This window comes from Mchenga conophoros, linkage group LG7, assembly GCF_057382185.1.
Source record: "Mchenga conophoros isolate Kocher_MC1m ecotype Shallow Benthic linkage group LG7, M_conophoros_male_GT1.1, whole genome shotgun sequence".
Taxonomy (NCBI): domain Eukaryota; kingdom Metazoa; phylum Chordata; class Actinopteri; order Cichliformes; family Cichlidae; genus Mchenga; species Mchenga conophoros.
The window spans coordinates 49980551-49998174 of record NC_140532.1 but is presented as its reverse complement, the minus strand read 5'-3'; the positions used below and the strand labels follow the sequence as shown (position 1 = coordinate 49998174).

At 40.7% G+C, this 17624-nt stretch overlaps 1 protein-coding gene across 3 annotated transcripts; it reads right to left on the bottom strand.

The window, feature by feature from the left end:
* Positions 1-99: 99 nt before the first annotated feature.
* hnrpkl (heterogeneous nuclear ribonucleoprotein K, like) lies at positions 100-15112 on the bottom strand. Of its 3 annotated transcripts, none has more exons than XM_085279925.1 (16): positions 14962-15104; positions 13636-13747; positions 12850-12947; positions 12711-12767; positions 11547-11590; positions 10180-10252; positions 8162-8275; positions 7501-7629; positions 7077-7381; positions 6420-6473; positions 6204-6240; positions 4202-4217; positions 2864-2896; positions 2663-2730; positions 2406-2575; positions 100-1726 (listed from the first exon to the last, which is right to left on the bottom strand). In XM_085279925.1, the coding sequence occupies exons 2-16, from the start codon at positions 13694-13696 to the stop codon at positions 1696-1698; spliced, it is 1290 nt and encodes a 429-aa protein (XP_085136051.1). In that variant the 5' UTR covers positions 13697-13747; positions 14962-15104; the 3' UTR covers positions 100-1695. The 3 variants fall into 3 exon arrangements, 2 of the variants coding, with proteins under 2 accessions (XP_085136051.1, XP_085136052.1); XM_085279926.1 differs by having other exon boundaries at positions 13636-13744; positions 14962-15101; XR_014893054.1 differs by lacking the exons at positions 2864-2896; positions 4202-4217 and having other exon boundaries at positions 14962-15112.
* Between the last annotated feature and the right edge of the window lie 2512 nt (positions 15113-17624).

The following is a 17624-nucleotide window of genomic DNA, read 5'->3' as shown; positions in this document are numbered from 1 at the left end:
ACACACTTCACCATGTCCGTAAACCAATTACATGTACTACAAAGACAGCAGCGCAGTATTGCTCCGCTGAAATAAAAACAAATAGACACACACTTACACTTTGTGGGCTGTGACACAGACTTTATTTACTAAACACCTGCAAGTACTACACAGAAAAATCACCACTCCTGGACTCACAAATCCTTTGACATCAAACTGCAAAGAAAAGAGAGGGGGGGGGGGGGGGGGGGGAGAGTATCTTAAGAAATCAATTCACAGAACTCTAAAAATCCTTCTCCAAAAATTAAAATAATGAAAAAAAAAATGCAAGAATAAAATGGATCCAACTGATCAGCTCTTAAGGTTGGAAGATTTCAGCGAGTCCATCCCTGTGAGTGGTAGAAAAGAAATAATGGAAAGACAACTAAAGATTACCAAATCTGTCTTTTTTTGTTGTTCTTCTTGTTTTTTGGCCCCAAAGTATTAAGTAATCTGGGCCGTTCTAAACACTCATAAAATTACTGTTTTTTTATGTAAATATATACACACTTTATACAGCTTTTTGCCTTTCAAAGAAAGACGATTACACACAAAAAAAAAAAAAAAAAAAAAAAAAAAAAAAAATCTTAAAACTTTCTTTATGCATTACCGCACTGGCACAAGTATCCCGACTTAAAAAAAAGAAAAAAGAAAAGATATTTTGGGAAATAGGTTTATTTATTTCCTGCCTGATAAAATATGAAGCTAGCACCATCACGGATTAGAAAGTACACCCACAGTACAAACACTTCAAAAGTTCACAATTTTCACAAATCTTCTGTTTGAGCCATAAAAAAAACTGTTTATGAGAATTATAAACTGAAAGGTTTCTAAAATAGGCACCAATGGGTTACAAGCAGATATTATTTGTGCTGAGAGGAAGGCCAAAAGTACATTTTAGCTTCTTTCTGTACAACATAAACAACAACAAGATACAGCATGTTCATCTGTGGACTGATGGGTGGAATTTCTGCTGCATGCATTCACTTTTGTGCTAGAGTAAGCCAACAGGCTGTGGTGCTAGCTTCATACTGACCCTCCAGACATGAGGCTGGCATCTCAATTCTTCTCTGCTTTCTACTTTAGCGTAATAGACATAAATAAATTCATTTCCCAAACAATCTCACTGAACCCCATCATTCAAAAAAGAAAAAGAAAGAAAGCACTTCATTACTTCATTTAACAGTGAGAAAAAAGGTGTTGGAGGTCGTGTAAAAACTGAAGTTTATTCAAAAGGCTTTGAACCATTCCAACACCATGCATCTTCATTTGGAAAGTGTGCTTAAAACTTTAAGGGAAAGAAAAAAAATAAATCAAACAAACATAATGATTCAAACAAAACTATTACATTCTGCATGCTGTACTGAAATAAAAGAAACAAGGGCCAGAGGTTGGCTCTCACAACACCGAAAGTCATCACACAGATGGGTTTACTCCAGTGACGGCACAAGAATCTCTTAAAAGTAATCACACCAGCACAGAAAAACTTGTTGACTGCTGTTTGACAGCTTAAGATTTGTCAAAATAAAAACTGCAACACAGCTAGGCGGTGTAGTGTGTGTGTGTGTTTGTGTGGAAGGGGCATGTCTACCCAAAGCAGAGGAATGTAGGCTCTGAATAGCAGGAACAAACAGTATGGCAGCATGGCTTCACTCTTCTGCTTCTTCTCTTTTCTTCCTAGAAGAACCGACCTGAGTACTGCCTCACGCTGAAATAAAAGACAGATAAAAGGTAAGGACGAAACATCAGAAATATTTATGTTAACAGAAACATGGCACGGGTTAAGAAGTTGTAAATCCAGATGTGGAAAAATTGTTAAGCATTTTCCACATGAAGCACATTTGTAAGTTAAAAAAAAAGTAACGCAAGGTCAAAGCTGGAAATAAATTCTGTCTGCAAGAAGCGACCCGACCAACTGGTGAGACCAGCTTAGCCATTTAGTGGTGAGAGGGAGCACAGTGAAATGAAAAGCTCCACAAGATGAAACACTGTTTTCATCATTCATTAATCAGCCAGACGATCTTAACGCAGACTGTAAAAAGTTACAAAATAGTATAAAATAGTCCAGATCCAAGGTCGTCTTTAAAGCTTCCCCCACCCAAAGCCAGTTTCCATCAAACTTACACTGCAGAATTATTTCATCATCAATTACCCAAAAGAATTGCACAATTTCCGTTAATAAACTGCTTAATCTAGTGATCTTATTAGCTTTCATTTCAGATTTTCCTGGAGAAACTGTGAGTCAAAGTTGACCGATTAAAAGTAAAAAAAATAAATATATACAATTATTTCCATTTGGGTGAGCATGAGCACACAGGTCAGCACAGAAAGGCCTCACTGCTGTGTGGTGTTGATACTGTCCTGGGGAAAATCAGAGGAGTGCGTGCCTGTTCTGCAGCAAGTACTGGGCATTCTGGATCTGGTCCTGTGTCCCTGTGATGGTGATGATGCGGTCCTCAGAGCCCTCTAGTGGTTCATCAATCTTGATGGATGCCCCAGACTCATGGCGGATCTGCTTGATCCTCTGACCGCCTTTACCAATGATGGAGCCTGCCAGCTGCACAACAACCGTAAAGGAGAGTTAAAAAAAAACATACATGAAGGAGTGGCATCTCTTTTCTTGTCATTGCTCACTTTAGCTTACATCTTTTGGGATGGTGACTTGTGTTGTGATGACTGGACCTCCGATATCACTGTACGAGCCTCTGCCGCCTAGGAGGAGTTAAAACCACATAAGGTGGAAGAGGGGAAAAGCCATCTTTAACTAAAGCATGCCAGAAGATGCAACAATCCCTATAGGTTAGGAAACAAAACGCTGGGATAGTAACGATCGATCCCAACTCACCAGACTGAAAGTGATCCCAGGAAGAACTGTTGTCTTTGAAAACATCAAAAAGAAAACAAAGAAAGGAAAAAAATGAAAATGCACCCCAGAACAAAGAGAAGTGATAGTAAAGAATGTAGCCAGAATGTTCCAGACTTGAGCTGCAGTTCAATTATTGAATCAACGGATTCATTTATCAGTAAAAATAAATGATTTAAATGAAACTCACTGTTTTTAAACTGGTAGACATTGCATGGTTTCATCTTTTCCTTACACAGTAGTATATTCAATAAATAATGAACTTAACTGTTAAACACATTAAGTCAAAGCTGAACTGATAATGGCAGTGTGTTAGAAAACCTGTGAGCTAGTCTATACTCACTGATCAGGCATAACATCATGACCACTGGGGTGACAGAGATAACACTGATCATCTTTTCATCATGACACCTGTTAGTGGATGGGATCTCATAGGGAGCAAGTGACGATTTTATCCTCAAAGTTGATGAGAAGAAAGTCATGGACAAGTGCAAGGATTTGAGCAAGTTTTACAAGTGCCAAACTGTGAATGCAAGACAACTGGGTCAGCGTGTCTCCAAAACTGCAGCTCTTGAGGGGTCTTCCCAGTCTGTAGTGGTCAGTATCTGCGAAAAGTGGTCCAAGGAAGGAACAGCAGTGAACCAGTGACAGGGTCATGGGAGGCCAAGGCTCACTGACGCACGTGAGGAGCGAAGGCTGACACGTGTAGTGCGATTTAACAGACAAGCTACTGTAGCTCAAATTGACCACAAGGTCAATGCTGGTTCTGATAGAAAGGTGTCAGAATACACAGTGCATTGCAGTTTGTTGCTTAAGGGGCTGCATAGCCACAGACCAGTCAGGGTGAACGGAGCAATAGAAAAAGGTGACCTGGTCTAACCAATGTTACTTTGACACGTGCCACCTACCTCAGCATTGTTTCCTCCAAATGACCCACTTCTCAATCCATGTGAGCATCTGTGGGATGTGTTGGACAAACAGGCCTGATCCATGGAGGCCCCACCCCACAACTTACAGGACCTACAGGATCTTTTGCTGACAATTGGTGCCAGATACCACAGCACATGGGTTTAGTTGAGTCCATGCCTTGACGGGTCAGAGATGTTTTGACAGCAAAGGGTGGACCGACACAATACTAGGCGGGTGGTCATAATGTTATGCCTGATCGGTGGAGTTGCCCCATGCCTTGCAGCATTGTGGTGTTCCTATAAAACCTCTCAAAAATAAAAGATGAAATTATGAGAATAAAGTCCAAGAAGCCCTGATTTTCCTTTGCTGAACTTGAATTTTTCCAGGAGATTAATAAAGAAGAACACTCACCATATCCACCTCCACTCTGCATTTCAGGATCAATTGATGGGGGAAAAAATATATATAATATAAGTTTGAATGTCACAGTAAAGACGAAGCTCTCAGAACCTGGAGTAAACTAAATGCTCACTATCCATTCTACATTAAACTACAAACAACTCGTGTACACTCATGCAGACTAAGAACAATCTGATGTTCACCAAGGTGAAGGGGAGTACTCATCCCACAGTATTAAGCGCATCCATTTCAAAGCTTTAAAAAAATCACACTGAACTTTATAAGAACACCATGTTGTTGGCTAGAAATTTGATCCGAGGGTGAAATAACTCTGGGCCTCTTCATGTGATGATTTGCCTTTCTGAAATTATTCATTTGAATAAAGTTGACCAACAGAAAGGCACATGTTGAAGACCTTTAAAGTACTCGTTAGTAAAGTACTCAGCTTTACCTTCCTAGATCACCACAGAGACTTTCAGTCGTTCATATATTTGAAGCACATAAAAGCATCATCAGTTTGAGTTCACAATACTGCCAAGAACAGCTGCAGCTTTTGTGGGGAAGTTCAAGAAAAACCCAATTTTGACTACGCTGCCTCTTACACAGGCGGCTTTTCAGCTGCTCAGCTCACACATGTCTGATAGAACAGATATGCTTCTATTTTAATCAGCCTGTACGAGTCCTCGTAGACTCCATACGTGCCCCAAAACACATTTACACTTTCCAGGATTCTGTTCTGCTGGTTTGTGCAGTGACTCGGCTGGAAGTTGTCAGTGACTTGTGCTGCTAAACACAAACGATGCATTGCTGATCACGCTACAACTTCCCTGTAGACAATTTAGGCCTTTTCTGTATTTATTTCTTTATTTTAAATAAACCACTTAAATGGCTCAGAAACAAGGACACCAATTCAATTTAAGGTGGGAACACATGTGAATATATAGTCGGGGCAATAATTATTTCATCCTCCATTTACTACTTCAAAAGAAATGAGCATTACCGTTAACATTCAAAATTAGGTGTACCCATCCTTTTAAAGGAAGATATAAATATAGTTCATATACGGTGATGCACTGTGAGGGATAACCAGCTGCCTCTCCAGTAAGTTCCAGTAAAGCCTATTTTACAGTAATATGGCTGTCAAGTACACAAACTATCTGCTTGCATACAGGCCTAAAAAAAAAAAAAAAAAAAAAAAAAAAAAAAAAAAAAAAGGCCTTTTGAACATCTGAACACTTCAATGTCAACTGGAAGCTGTCACTGTAGTTTTGATTACTTTTTCCAGCATTTGTCTGTAGCTCTTTTACTGTAAACCTCTTTCTTTGTATTAAAGTGCACCTTAAAAGCTTAGCCATGGGTAAGATCTGTCAAGTAGCAAATTGGCTGCAAGTCCCACATCTATTACACCGATTGCATTTAATTTATATGTGACGATGTTTACTTGTTAACTCAGATGAGTAGAGCGGTGACAAGCGTTAATGCTAAAAATAATCAGTTGATGCTTTCACTCCTGAAATTCTTGTTTCACAAAGAAAAAGAAATAATATTATACTTTACATGATAAACGTCAGTTTTTGCTCTTTTCTTAGACACTTTAAAATCACTTTAAAGGATTAACTGACATCTCTTGATGCCTATGTGATGAAATTAATGCTTCTGTATTACTATTAAAACATTTTTTGCAGCTTTAAACCTACAGGGAAACAGTTTAGGACTCGCTTTGGCTTCTGCTCATTTGCTAGCCTGGTGGATCTCCGGACTACGTACTCAGCTGCTCTGTGGTAACCACGGAGACAACAGTTGCCTGGCAACAACAGGCCTACATCAGTGTGCATACATAGTGGGGGGAGAAAAAAAAAGCAGCTTGGTGTTGAAGCCACTGCGCTTGTACGAAAGTGAGAAAAAGAAATTCCAATCATATGATCTAAAGCAGGATTCACAAACACAAACTACACAGAAGCAGGAAGCGACACATACGGATTAGCATTACAGAAGCACTAGTAAACACACTCACCATGCTGTCATAACGGTCTCCTCTGCCTCTTCTGTCACTACAGACAAAAAGGTAAATGTTAACACAGTTCCTCCAACATAGGGGACACGTGTGACAGGGCAAGCAGACTCCACTGATGACCTCTGATCAGGTCTGAACTATGGCTTCACCTCCTGACGAACTTTCAGTGTCTTCTGCTTTTAAGACAAATTATTTTGTATTGACAATCCTACTCACCTTGGTCTGTCATCCATGCTACCATGATAGCTGCCATGTGAAAACCTGTCACCTCTGTGGATAATAACAGACAAGGAAAAAGAAGTTGGTGAAACACTATATATGCCTATACACAAACATACACATAATACGTATAAATTAACAGGAATCTAATAGTGCTTTTTAGATCCAAACTTTATTGGAGAAATAAGATCGTTTTACAAAGAGTAGGAAAAAAATGCCTATAGCTAATTTTCACCTTCATTTTAATAACACTTAGGGTGGGTGAATGCTGACTAGGCTCATCACCTCTGCTGATTTGAATTTGGACTGAACTTTGGCTGCATTTGTGGTGTTGGAGCCATTTGCAGCACTGACATAATATGGGCTGGTGTGCAAGAAGTGAGTGCTCCCGTTTTTATAGTATTTAAGTTTTATGTATGTGCACCCAGATGGATGGATGCAACCTATCAACAATAGCCCTAGTTGCCAATTTAGCACTCCTCCCTCTAGTCCAAATACATTCACGTTTGGCTTGGTTATGCTAACCATATGGCAACGGCCGACCAGGGGCTTTAAAATGGGAGTTAAAACACCAATGGGTAATGGGCATTATCTATGGCCATCTTTTATATAGTAAGTATAAAAACAGTTCAGATGTGAAAGCACTGCCCTTACCCTCCTCTTGGTGGTGGTGGCGGGGGCAGAGGCAGATTACGAGCACGACTTCCCCCTCGTCCTCTGCTCAGTGGTGGCGGAGGCCCTCGTCTGGGACTCATGTCATCATAATCCCTTCTGGAGGGAGGCATGGGCCTGCTGCCACGAACGGGAGGCATGCGCTCAAAACCGCCACGAACACGAATGGGGAAGCCACCGATGGGTCGTCTGCCCCTCTCTTCAAATAACATAGTAAAGCCACCGTAGTCGTACGTCTCATCATAGAAGTTAGGGTCATAAGGCTGGGCGCGACCTTTGATCGGTGCCTGCAAGGGGAAGGAAAAGAAAATTAAATAGATAATTTATTATTCTTACTGTGAGACATGAACCGCATAATTATAAAGCATGTTAACCCCTTTAACAGATCTCAATGATGTAATCGCACCTCTGACACCAGCTCCAATATAACTTTTATACATTCAACGACGCGCTCTGGCTTTCCTCCAACTAAGACGACTCTGTCTGTCGAGTGTGGACAGCACTCCTGGAACAACTTGATGGTGGTCTGGGTGTTCTGATGCACAAGAACAAAAAGTGTTAGTCTTCTTTCCAGTCTATCAATTTCATCTGTGACCAATTTGCCATTAAAGCTGGTCTAAAGACCAGTTTTGCTAGTGTCATAAATACACATATGAGCTGCGTAGCTAACAATGGCTCGGATAATTGCCCATCTTAATCAAAACGTGTACACTGACAGCTGTCCGGACATATGGAAGATGATGATCTCGATGGGCAGATCAGGTGAATTTAATTGAGGTATAATTAGTTTTTTTTAATTATTCTTACGAGCCAAATTTTGATCACATATACCACATTATCTGATTAGAGCTGTAAATAAGTTATATCTGTAATACTCAAAGTATAAACAAGTTATAAAACGTTTGGGAAATACAGATACAACAATAAGGTGGCACAAATAAGTCCTAATAAATCCTAATATATTTCAGATACAATATGCATTAACAATTACAACCTTAATAATTATTCTACAGTCCAGCTTTTGGGGCAGAGCATCGTGAGGATCCTGCTAATCTGGACTCTCTTACCTCTCTTAGCTCCTTTATCTTGGCACCTTTCACTCCGATGATGCCCCCTGCCAAGCTCTGATGGATCAGCAGCCGAAGCTCACAGTCAAAATCAATCCCGCTGTAATGTTGGTACTAAAGAAACACGGCACAAGATCAACAATGTCAGCAGGGTCAGAATATCTGCCTATAGTTTATTACTAAAGTCTTTGGGCAGTAACTTATATGCTGCCAATGTGGCAAAAAACTGCTAAACCTGCTTATAACCGCTAAACATGCAGTGGACTCCAAGCCTTAAATGACCCATGCACACATCTGCATGGGTCACAATCTGGCATTTGGCAAGTCATTTCAAGATTAGAAAATGTGATGCTAAATTTCTATTTCATTGTGGAGCATTATTGAACAAAGCAATGATTAATATGTTTAATGCATTTCAAAATTCACATCAGTGCAGTGTACATTCATATATTTGGACAGTAACTTAATTTTCATCATTTTTGTCCCTCTATGCTACCACATCAGTCTGAAATGGCACATACAGTTGCAGTGGAGCCTTTCAGCTTTTTTAAAGCCTCCAACAAAAATAACTTAAGGAGTCAAAGAAAATTATTTTAAGGGGTTTATTATCTGTTAAGCAATAGCAACCACTTCTATGCATGGAATTTTATAATCCCAAATAAAATGAGGTTTTTTATTGTCAAAAATTATTTGAAAGCAACGACTGGCTAGAACGATGCCTCCTTTGTGATGTTTTGTCTTTGCAGCATCACAGTCGGTGAAATCAGGTGAGCGATTTAGACACTGCAGCAGATTCTTCCTCCTGATCTTCAAACTGTTCAGAGTGCTCATACATTAAGTTTTGGGTCATTGTCCACTTGTACTGCAACGTACTGGCTTGACAACTTTGTTGCATTTCGCTGAATCTTAGTATTGCTCTGTAGACTTTCAGAGAAATATAGTATTGTTCTGAAACTGAATATGCCTTTCATCAGTTTTGGTACATTCATTAGAATGTACACAAACAATCGGTCTACTCCTAATCTTCCTGTTTTTCTGATGTATTTGGTTTGTTTGGGCAAAGCAAACCCATGGCCTGTATTTATATTAACTTCTCCTTTGACCGTCTGCTTTAGGCTCACAAAGCTTTCAAATGCGATCACCTCCAGTCTTTTTAACCTGCTTAATTTATAAAGAAATATAAGCGTGCACTTCAACTGCATCGTGATTGTTTCATTTCAAACCGATTTCAAATCTGTTACTTAAGCATAAACAGTCATTTGAATCAATCCAATGTGGTTTTGTAAATTCTCTCCCCATCAGTATTAACAAGTATGATAATAACTGTTACAAACCGCTTTTAGAAAAGATATTTAGAGAAGATTTAAAGCAGCTCACATGCTCACAGCTCACATAAAGACTTTAAGACAGGGCAAGAGGAACTCTCAATAAATCACGATAGCATTTACCAAAGACAAAAAACTACAGTGACACATACTAAGATCATTAATAAGCATAATTCAACAAAAAAGAAACTAGAACCATTATATCTGTGAGTAGTCTAGCGATAAGCTAATTAAGCATGGTCAAATGACTGGAATGACAACCAGGAAGTGGTTATGACAAAGACCCAGTGAGTCTCAGTAAAGCTAATGAAAATTTTGTTGTGTAAGCACATAACTACTGCTATTGCACAGCATCACTGGTGGGACATATGGCTGCGTGTAGGGCTGCAAAAATTCAGAATATATCAGGAACTACCTGCTGTGGCGACCCCTTGTGAATATGGAAGCAGATAAAAGTAGCTTACTATTATTATTAGCATTTTATCAATGCATGCTGGGTGCAGCTGGATACAATGTACCAGCTCTGTGTTATATTAACTTAAAGCATGAAAGGTCAGGAATAAAAGAAATAAGATCTTCCAGTCAGATTCAGTTGTGATTTTTCTTTTTTGCAACATATAAACATATCTCATAAACAGATACCATCAACCTTTCTGCTCTTTGTTTATATGCACAATTATTATGACAGCTTACCTCTTCAAGAGTCGGTATGATTTTCAACAGAATCTCTCCAATAGTGTCGATACTGGCATTCACACTCAGGATCCTGTCAGGAACCATTTTAGCCAAAAGGAAGCAAGGCGTTACAAGAAGAACAAGAGAGAAGGACAGAAAGCAAAACCTGATAAAAAATAAATAAACAAATAAAGAAGAAGCAGTCCAGCAAACATTTATGAACACACTTACGAAAGGTTTAAAAACTAAAAAAAGGAAAAAATAAGACTGCTAAATACTACACAAAAAAATAAGAATTCTTCATAACTTTTCCCCAACACTACACTGACTAAATAAGCAGCTGACATGCACTGATTATAATATTATTTTTAAAGACAAGCTTGGGGAGGATGGGCGGTTTCAGAGCGGCTCAAATTAATGTGATTGCGGCCACACAGAGTTGGGAAAGAGGGGTTTAAAAAGAGAGAGAGAGATCTTCTATAACCATCCCACCACCAAGTTGGGGAAAAGGAAGGTAATAACTTAACACATTATCTTGTATTGACAACTGCGCCACCAGCACACCTTCTCTTTGTGACCAGGAGTTGGGAAAGAGGGTGGGGAACAGGTGGGGAGGAGAGGGGCTTGGGGCTGAGGTGAGGAGAGGACGAGGTGGGTAGTAGAGAACAGCAACAGAGCAGAGGGGTTTAGACTGGGAAAAGAAATGTGAGTGGTTGCCAACTACTCTGTGGCACAGAACAGGAACGGGGGTGGGAGGGTTATGAAAGGTTTGGGCAGGCAGCGCTGATCTGATGTGGCCTGAGAGGAATTTAACACAAGGGGATGCAGCACCATGAAATAAAAAGAAACAACAATAATGAGTGACAGACACGAAGACGGAGCCTCCGGACAAGAGCCAGTGCGCTCTCTCATGGACAGTGATGCTGAGAGTGGGGGTGGGAAGCGAGAGGGCCAGGTGAGCCACAGAGGAGGAGGACAGAGTGAGATAAAGATGTCTGCTTTCCACAAGATTTATGGTAAAATTAAACATCACAGAAAGGAAATTAAAAAAAAAAAATACATATAAATAAACAGCATCTGACCGCTGCGTTGCTAATTATGTAAAACACCAACTACTTGGTAGTGAGCTGTCAGTGATTCTCTGCATGGACAATAAACTGTAATAACAAAAGGTCCAACTCAATGGAGAGGCTGAAAATGGACAGGAAAAAAAAGGAGGAAAAAAAGGAACAAACACGTCTCTTACAAGTGGAGGGGGGGGGGGGGGGGGGGGGGTATACTGTCATGTATATCAAAATGTTAAAAGTCAAACAGAAGGCAGATTATCAAAGACATGTGATTCACTGTTCTAATCAGGCAGTGAGGCAATAACTGGTGGGACATACCGCTCTGGGCCACTGCTGTCTGGGACTGATACACTGGCATTGTACTGCATGGGCCGAGGAGGTGGTGGTGGTGGTGGTTGTGGTGGTGGTTGTGGTGGAGGAGGTTGGCATTGGGCAGGGGCATTCAATCACAAGATGTCAAGTTAGGTGCCCGATTAAGGAGGGGCACAGTTTATGGGCAGGGCCAACCGGGAGTGTCAGGTGGGCGGGCGGGCGTTCGGGGGCGGGCGGAGGTTGGGCCAACGTCAAGGTGGGCAACGCAGGAGGGGCATGTCGATCCAGTACATGGGCAACGGAGGAAGGTGGCCAAAAGTAAAGACAAAAAAATAAAAAAAAAGGAGAAGGGAAGAGGGGGAGAAGGAATACATTTTTAATTGAATACACGCTACACGTTGTCCCAAAAGTGAAACTGTGGTGAGTGAAGAAGAACAGGAAGTGTGACCTGGACAAAGATATGTTTAATAAGCAGTTTGGAGCACTAGACAGATTTATGTCCCTGAAAAGGCTTTCCAGTCAAGGCTTTCAGGCACCTGTTGTCACTTCAAGGTCAAACATAGCTTCAACAGTTTGGGGAAATGTAATTAGGTTGAAACTCACAAACACAGGACTGGGGGGGGGAAAAAAAAAAAAAAAAGGGGGGGGGGGGGGGTATCCAAAAAAACCTAACAAAAAAAATCCCAAAACACAGCTGTCTAACAGGACCTTCCTGGTCTGTCCACACGAGCCAAGTTGGTTTCATCATAGTAACAGTGCATGTCAATTCTAGATACAATAGTAAAAGCATGCCGCCAAAAAATCCAATTCTGCAGGAATGCAGAAATCATTTGGTAATTTGTTTTGACACTTTGGGTTTTCTTTAAATAAATTATTTCTCCTCTTGTGTCAAGAAAACCTTCAATTCTTCATCATCTTCATGTTTAAAGAGCACAAATGTAATCATAGAACTTCGTTAGACTGAATCCCAGATATAAGGACAGCACAAGTGATGGGACACAATAGCTAAACATCGGCCCAAGGCGTTGGTGAGCAGGCCAGTGGCAGTCAACAAGGCAGATATAAATTTAAAAGAAAAGAGAGGTTCTGCAAAAGAGGGGGCAGGCATTAGCTGGCAAAACTGTCCCCTCAATTGCAGACATATTTGCAGATTTTTATCTGTGTACTCACATCTGTGCGCAGGGCTTTTATGTTCTTGCCACCCTTTCCAATAACAGCACCGGCATTCTGTGAAGAAAAAAAATTTTTTGATGAAAAGGTGAAGAAAACAGCAATGCAGTCCCAACAGCTGATGTGTGAGTCTTTTTACTTTGCTCTGAAGCAGCACTCGCAGCTCCACCATCTCATCTGTGTTGCGTGAACGTTTGAAGGCCTGCTCCTCATCCATGTCCTCAGCTGGGCGCTTACCTAAAGAGACAGGTGATTTGGTCAAACGGAGACGGGCAGTAACTCTGAACGCAGTACTCAAACAAGTAGTTCAGGGTAATTGTAATAATATATATATAAACATAAAAAACACACTTGTTGTTCTTCCAAGACATTGTTACCATAGTATTCTATAACACCAAACAACACAAACAATTTAGAACTGAGTTGCCTTACCGTTAGGGAAAATAAATTGGGGGAAAGAACCAAATTAACATTACCGGCTAAAGCCACTGAAAGCTTAGAAAAAGTGACAAAAACATAACTACACGTCAGGAGCTAGGTCTACGCCATGTTCCACCCAAAGAACAAGTTTCATTTAGCGGCCAACTGCATCCTGGAAGAAGTCCAACACCACCGTGTACCCTTCCTGGATTAAAACATGGGACAGACCTGCTCAGGGCCCACAGAACAGCAGTATGCTGTACAGGCGAATCCCTCAACCATCTGACATGTGCACATGCTATGAAGCATAAGCCAGTTTCTTTTCCCCTACCTCTCTCCTTTCCTTAAACAAACTAATTACCATTTGTATCTGCAGACTGTACTTCATGCCGGATGACATGACAGACAGGCTTAGCTTATTTTTAAAAGCAGGACCTCATTTACATCTTTACATTACTCTAATGAATTGCTTAACTCATCAACATAAACCTGTGTGGGACCTTACCATTAGTGTCAGTGTTGCTGAATGAGATGTCTTCGTCCTGCTGTTTGCCTTTCACCTCCATTGTCTTTCACCTGCAGCGGGAAAAACAAACAGGTTCCTCTCCCTGGATCTGCTAAACGGAGGGGATCAAATGATACAATCAGTCAAACGGCATACAGTACATGCAGGGACACACCTGATCAAATAATCTGAAGGAGTTGGCCAATATTATCAGCAGACATTGACCTATCACAGTCATTACTTAAAAAGTATCAGTCAGCCACTACAACTATAGCATGTATTTTTCTAAGTACGTGAATTAGCCAATTGCAGATATGACTGATTAACTGCCTGCAATATAAAGTGACCACTGAATGTTCCCACAGCCCAGTGTGCCTATAAACTGAGCTGTGGAATTATACCACCACAATCAAAAGATGAGATGAAGCAGAAAATCCTCACAAAACAGATGCTGCCACCAAAGAATTTGGGGAATTTATTCTTGATAGTTGTCTGCAACAACACGTGACTAAGCTACGTGCAGCACACGAAATTCATAAGCATGTATGTATTTGCTCAGGCACCATCCCGCAGTACTTCATCACAGAGATAATAATCTAGGATTGGACATGTGAAAGTGTGGTAGCTCCTGAGTGTTGCTGGCCTGCATGCACTGTACTGTACAAACGCAGCCCACCTAAATGCGCTGCCTACTGTTGCTAGCCAAGTACTGTACATGCTGTCTGGACCTCTGCAGGCCTTGCTAAACTTAAAAGGAGTGCCAGTCAACGCCCACATAGATCAGGAATTAACAGCACCCGTTTTAACCACCAAGAGCCGCCACAGACACCTAACGGTTAAAGAGGAGAGTCCAGAAAACACAAACACGTATGTGCGCTAATGTCATCCAGAGCACATTAGCCGTTTGAGAAAGGTCCAACAAATGGCTAATATCGAGTCTTTTTTCTCCCCTTGGTTTTCATCAAAAATGAAATTCAAAACAGCAACCCGAGGTGACTGGACATTAGAGAAACTGCTCCCGAAAGAAAATGTGTTTATCACCTGATGCCTGCGAATAAGTTAGCTATCTGTTAACGGTACTGACATTGCGCTCCCAAGCTAACAGCGCTGCAAAGCTAGCCAGTTGGTGTGTTTTACGAGGCGTGCCTATCAGCTCCACTGTCCACGTTGTGACTGTACAAAACCGCAAATAACAGCAGAGCTACGCGGCTATCCTGCTAATGTCAGCCGTCAAGTCTTGTTTAATCGCCGACAGCTTGCGAACAGATCGAATGACGCCACGTTACAAACCGAGCTATGAAATGTACAACAAACAGAAAAACAAACCTGGGGCTAAAAAACTACGTTCACTGCGGTCCTCAGCGTTCAGCGGTCGCCTCGCCTTGAAACGTTTTCAGCACGGAAACACACGCTGTGGATGAGCTCGATTCGTCGACCCTCTCCCGGTGGCTCCAAGTCAACACCGGCGGGCGGGGCTAAGGCACGTTAGATCCGCCGAAAGGAAACTTTGTACCCGTAATGGGACAATGTATCAGACACCCTCCTCTAAATATTTTGGGAATTTCTGGTCCTGAATTCAGACTGCCTGGCTAATTAAACTTGCTTCATATGAACGTCAATAAGAAATAAGATTGGAAAGGTGGAAATTTAGCGCGATTAAACATTTACATATTTATTTTAAACAGTGTGAGTAGCTTAACCATTCTTTAAAAAGATCGGACAAACAGCATAGGTCGTGTGGTTAATTCAAAAAAGAAAAAAAAGAAATTTGAAAACATCATGTTACTAACCACTCCTTAAAAACATTTGTTTCGCATTTCCTTTGCTCTGCTGTATCTACATTTATGCTGCTTGTTAAATTACACCCTGAATTTAGAAGATGTAATTACACGTCACAATGCTGGCAAAGAAACATAAGTGAGAGGGAGTATTATGGACTGTGAAAATATTTGTTAGCATTTTCTGGTGGAAGATGTAGGAAGCCACCTGAAAGAAATCACATTTGTTGTGTTTGAAATCAAACTATTGTGCGAGTGAGGCCTATATAAAGAGAGCAAGTGGATATTCCAGGATTTATATCAGCAGTGCCACAGCTGCATTAGTGCAACAGGCTTCGAACAGAGGCACTATTAGAGAGAGAGTGACACATGGCACTCAGAGGTTCCTGAATGGGAACATTTTTCAACGGCAAAGCTAGGAGTAAAAACTCCAAGAGCAAAACGTTTTTGGTTTTGGATTGGAGTGTTTTTGGTATCATATCTAAGGGCGAACCTTTTAAGTGGTTTTGATTAGTGATTGTGTACATGACGTGAAATGAAAGATGGGTTGGAGATTGATTCTAATTATTGGTTCAAAGTGACTTGCTCTTATCGTGGACTTGGATGTTTTAGAACTGACACCATATGAACAAGGACTCGTTTGCGGACGAGCTTCTCTTTTTCCCGCTTGTTCATGCTCATATTCCAGAAGTTAAACTGCCTCGAAGAAGCGATACTTCCAGCTAAGAACACCAACAAGCAGAATTGGGGAAACTGATATACATTTTTATAGATTATTTATAGATATTCCCCATTTTCACAATAAAAGAAATGGCACATTCCACAATCTGTATTCTATTGCATTTTAAAGTGACCCCCCCACCCCCACCCCCCCAGACAAGATCACGATCAGATATTATTAATCCAGAGCCACCAGCTGGCTTCCATGCATGTATTGCAAATCAGAAGCCCTGAATCATGCCCATATTTCCTCCATCAATCACCCCCCACACCTTTTCTCAAAGTGTTGTTATGCTTCTTCAGATATATATGCAAGGATCTATTGCAAAATAAAGAGCTCTCTCTTCTCTCTCCTATACTCTGAGGTTGCCATGGAGACAGATATAATTCAGTTCTTGATGTTTCTCTTAAAAAAAAAAGCCTGCGTACATATTTTCATCTGCAACCATAGCGACACTTGACATTGTCCGCGCTATTTGTAAAGACCAAGTCACCATAGCGACACTAACCATCCAGGCTGTGTCACAGATCATGTGTCCTGGCTGCCTCCTCGTCGTGAGTGGAAATTGAGGAATCCGGTGGTAAACATGATCTATTTATTCATTTTGAAAACATATGACCAGCTTGATGTTTTGGCACTGGACAGCAATTACCGAAAAACCAAACAATAAATAAATAAATATTGAACAGAGACCACATCTGGCATGGAACTGGCACATTTTGGGACGTATACGGGGGGAAAGCAATATGTTACAATTAATTTATAAAGAAAAATGATCACGCATTCGTGCATCAACGTCAGAGCAACATATTTGCAGTTCAGCCCCGAAATGTTTATTGACAAATACTTTAACACCCACCCACAAAAATGTCTTAAACTCCTACTAAAACATGCAACAGTCTGCTGAAAGTTGGTTTTTTATTATTATTATTATTATTATTATTATTATTATTATTATTATTATTATTACTATTATTGTTATTTAGTTTATTTATTGCCAAACAAAGTTTACTGGGCAAGAAATAAATAGATGGAGTTCTTGACGCCTATATCGTGCACTGATCAGTGATTGGAGTGAGACCTATTTGAAGCTTGCGGACATAGTATAGGTAATTATTTTTCATAGATGCACCCCGTCTTGTGCGTCAACCTTACGTCACACCAGGCCTAATGGCCAACCGTAGCCTACAACAGTGTTGGTGTGAAAAAAAAAAGCTTTCATCCAATGTATGGCTTCAGAGTAACCACAACACAAGAGTTTACATCCATATTGTTGTTGTGGCCATCGCAGACGGCGTGATTTGCCCCACACCTGGGCACTTGACTCGAAATGTGCAGAAGCTGACGTTTTAGGTGTTTGTTGCACCATTTAAATACGAATTTCTCACGATCCTATTTTTTTTAAAAATGACAAAAATAACATTTTCAGGGCACAATCGCAATCACGTTTCCCAGCCCCCCACTCCTATAAGCCCCGTCCCAGTGATGGC

Bases quoted from the DNA above. Each gene is read 5' to 3' on its own strand.
- hnrpkl (XM_085279925.1), bottom strand. From the start codon at position 13,696: ATGGAGGTGAAAGGCAAACAGCAGGACGAAGACATCTCATTCAGCAAC. The intron at 11,591-12,710 runs GTGAGTACACAG...CGGCCCATGCAG, and splicing joins TAAAAGCCCTGCGCACAGAT to TACAATGCCAGTGTATCAGT. The intron at 7,630-8,161 runs GTAAGAGAGTCC...CTTGTGCATCAG, and splicing joins AGATAAAGGAGCTAAGAGAG to AACACCCAGACCACCATCAA.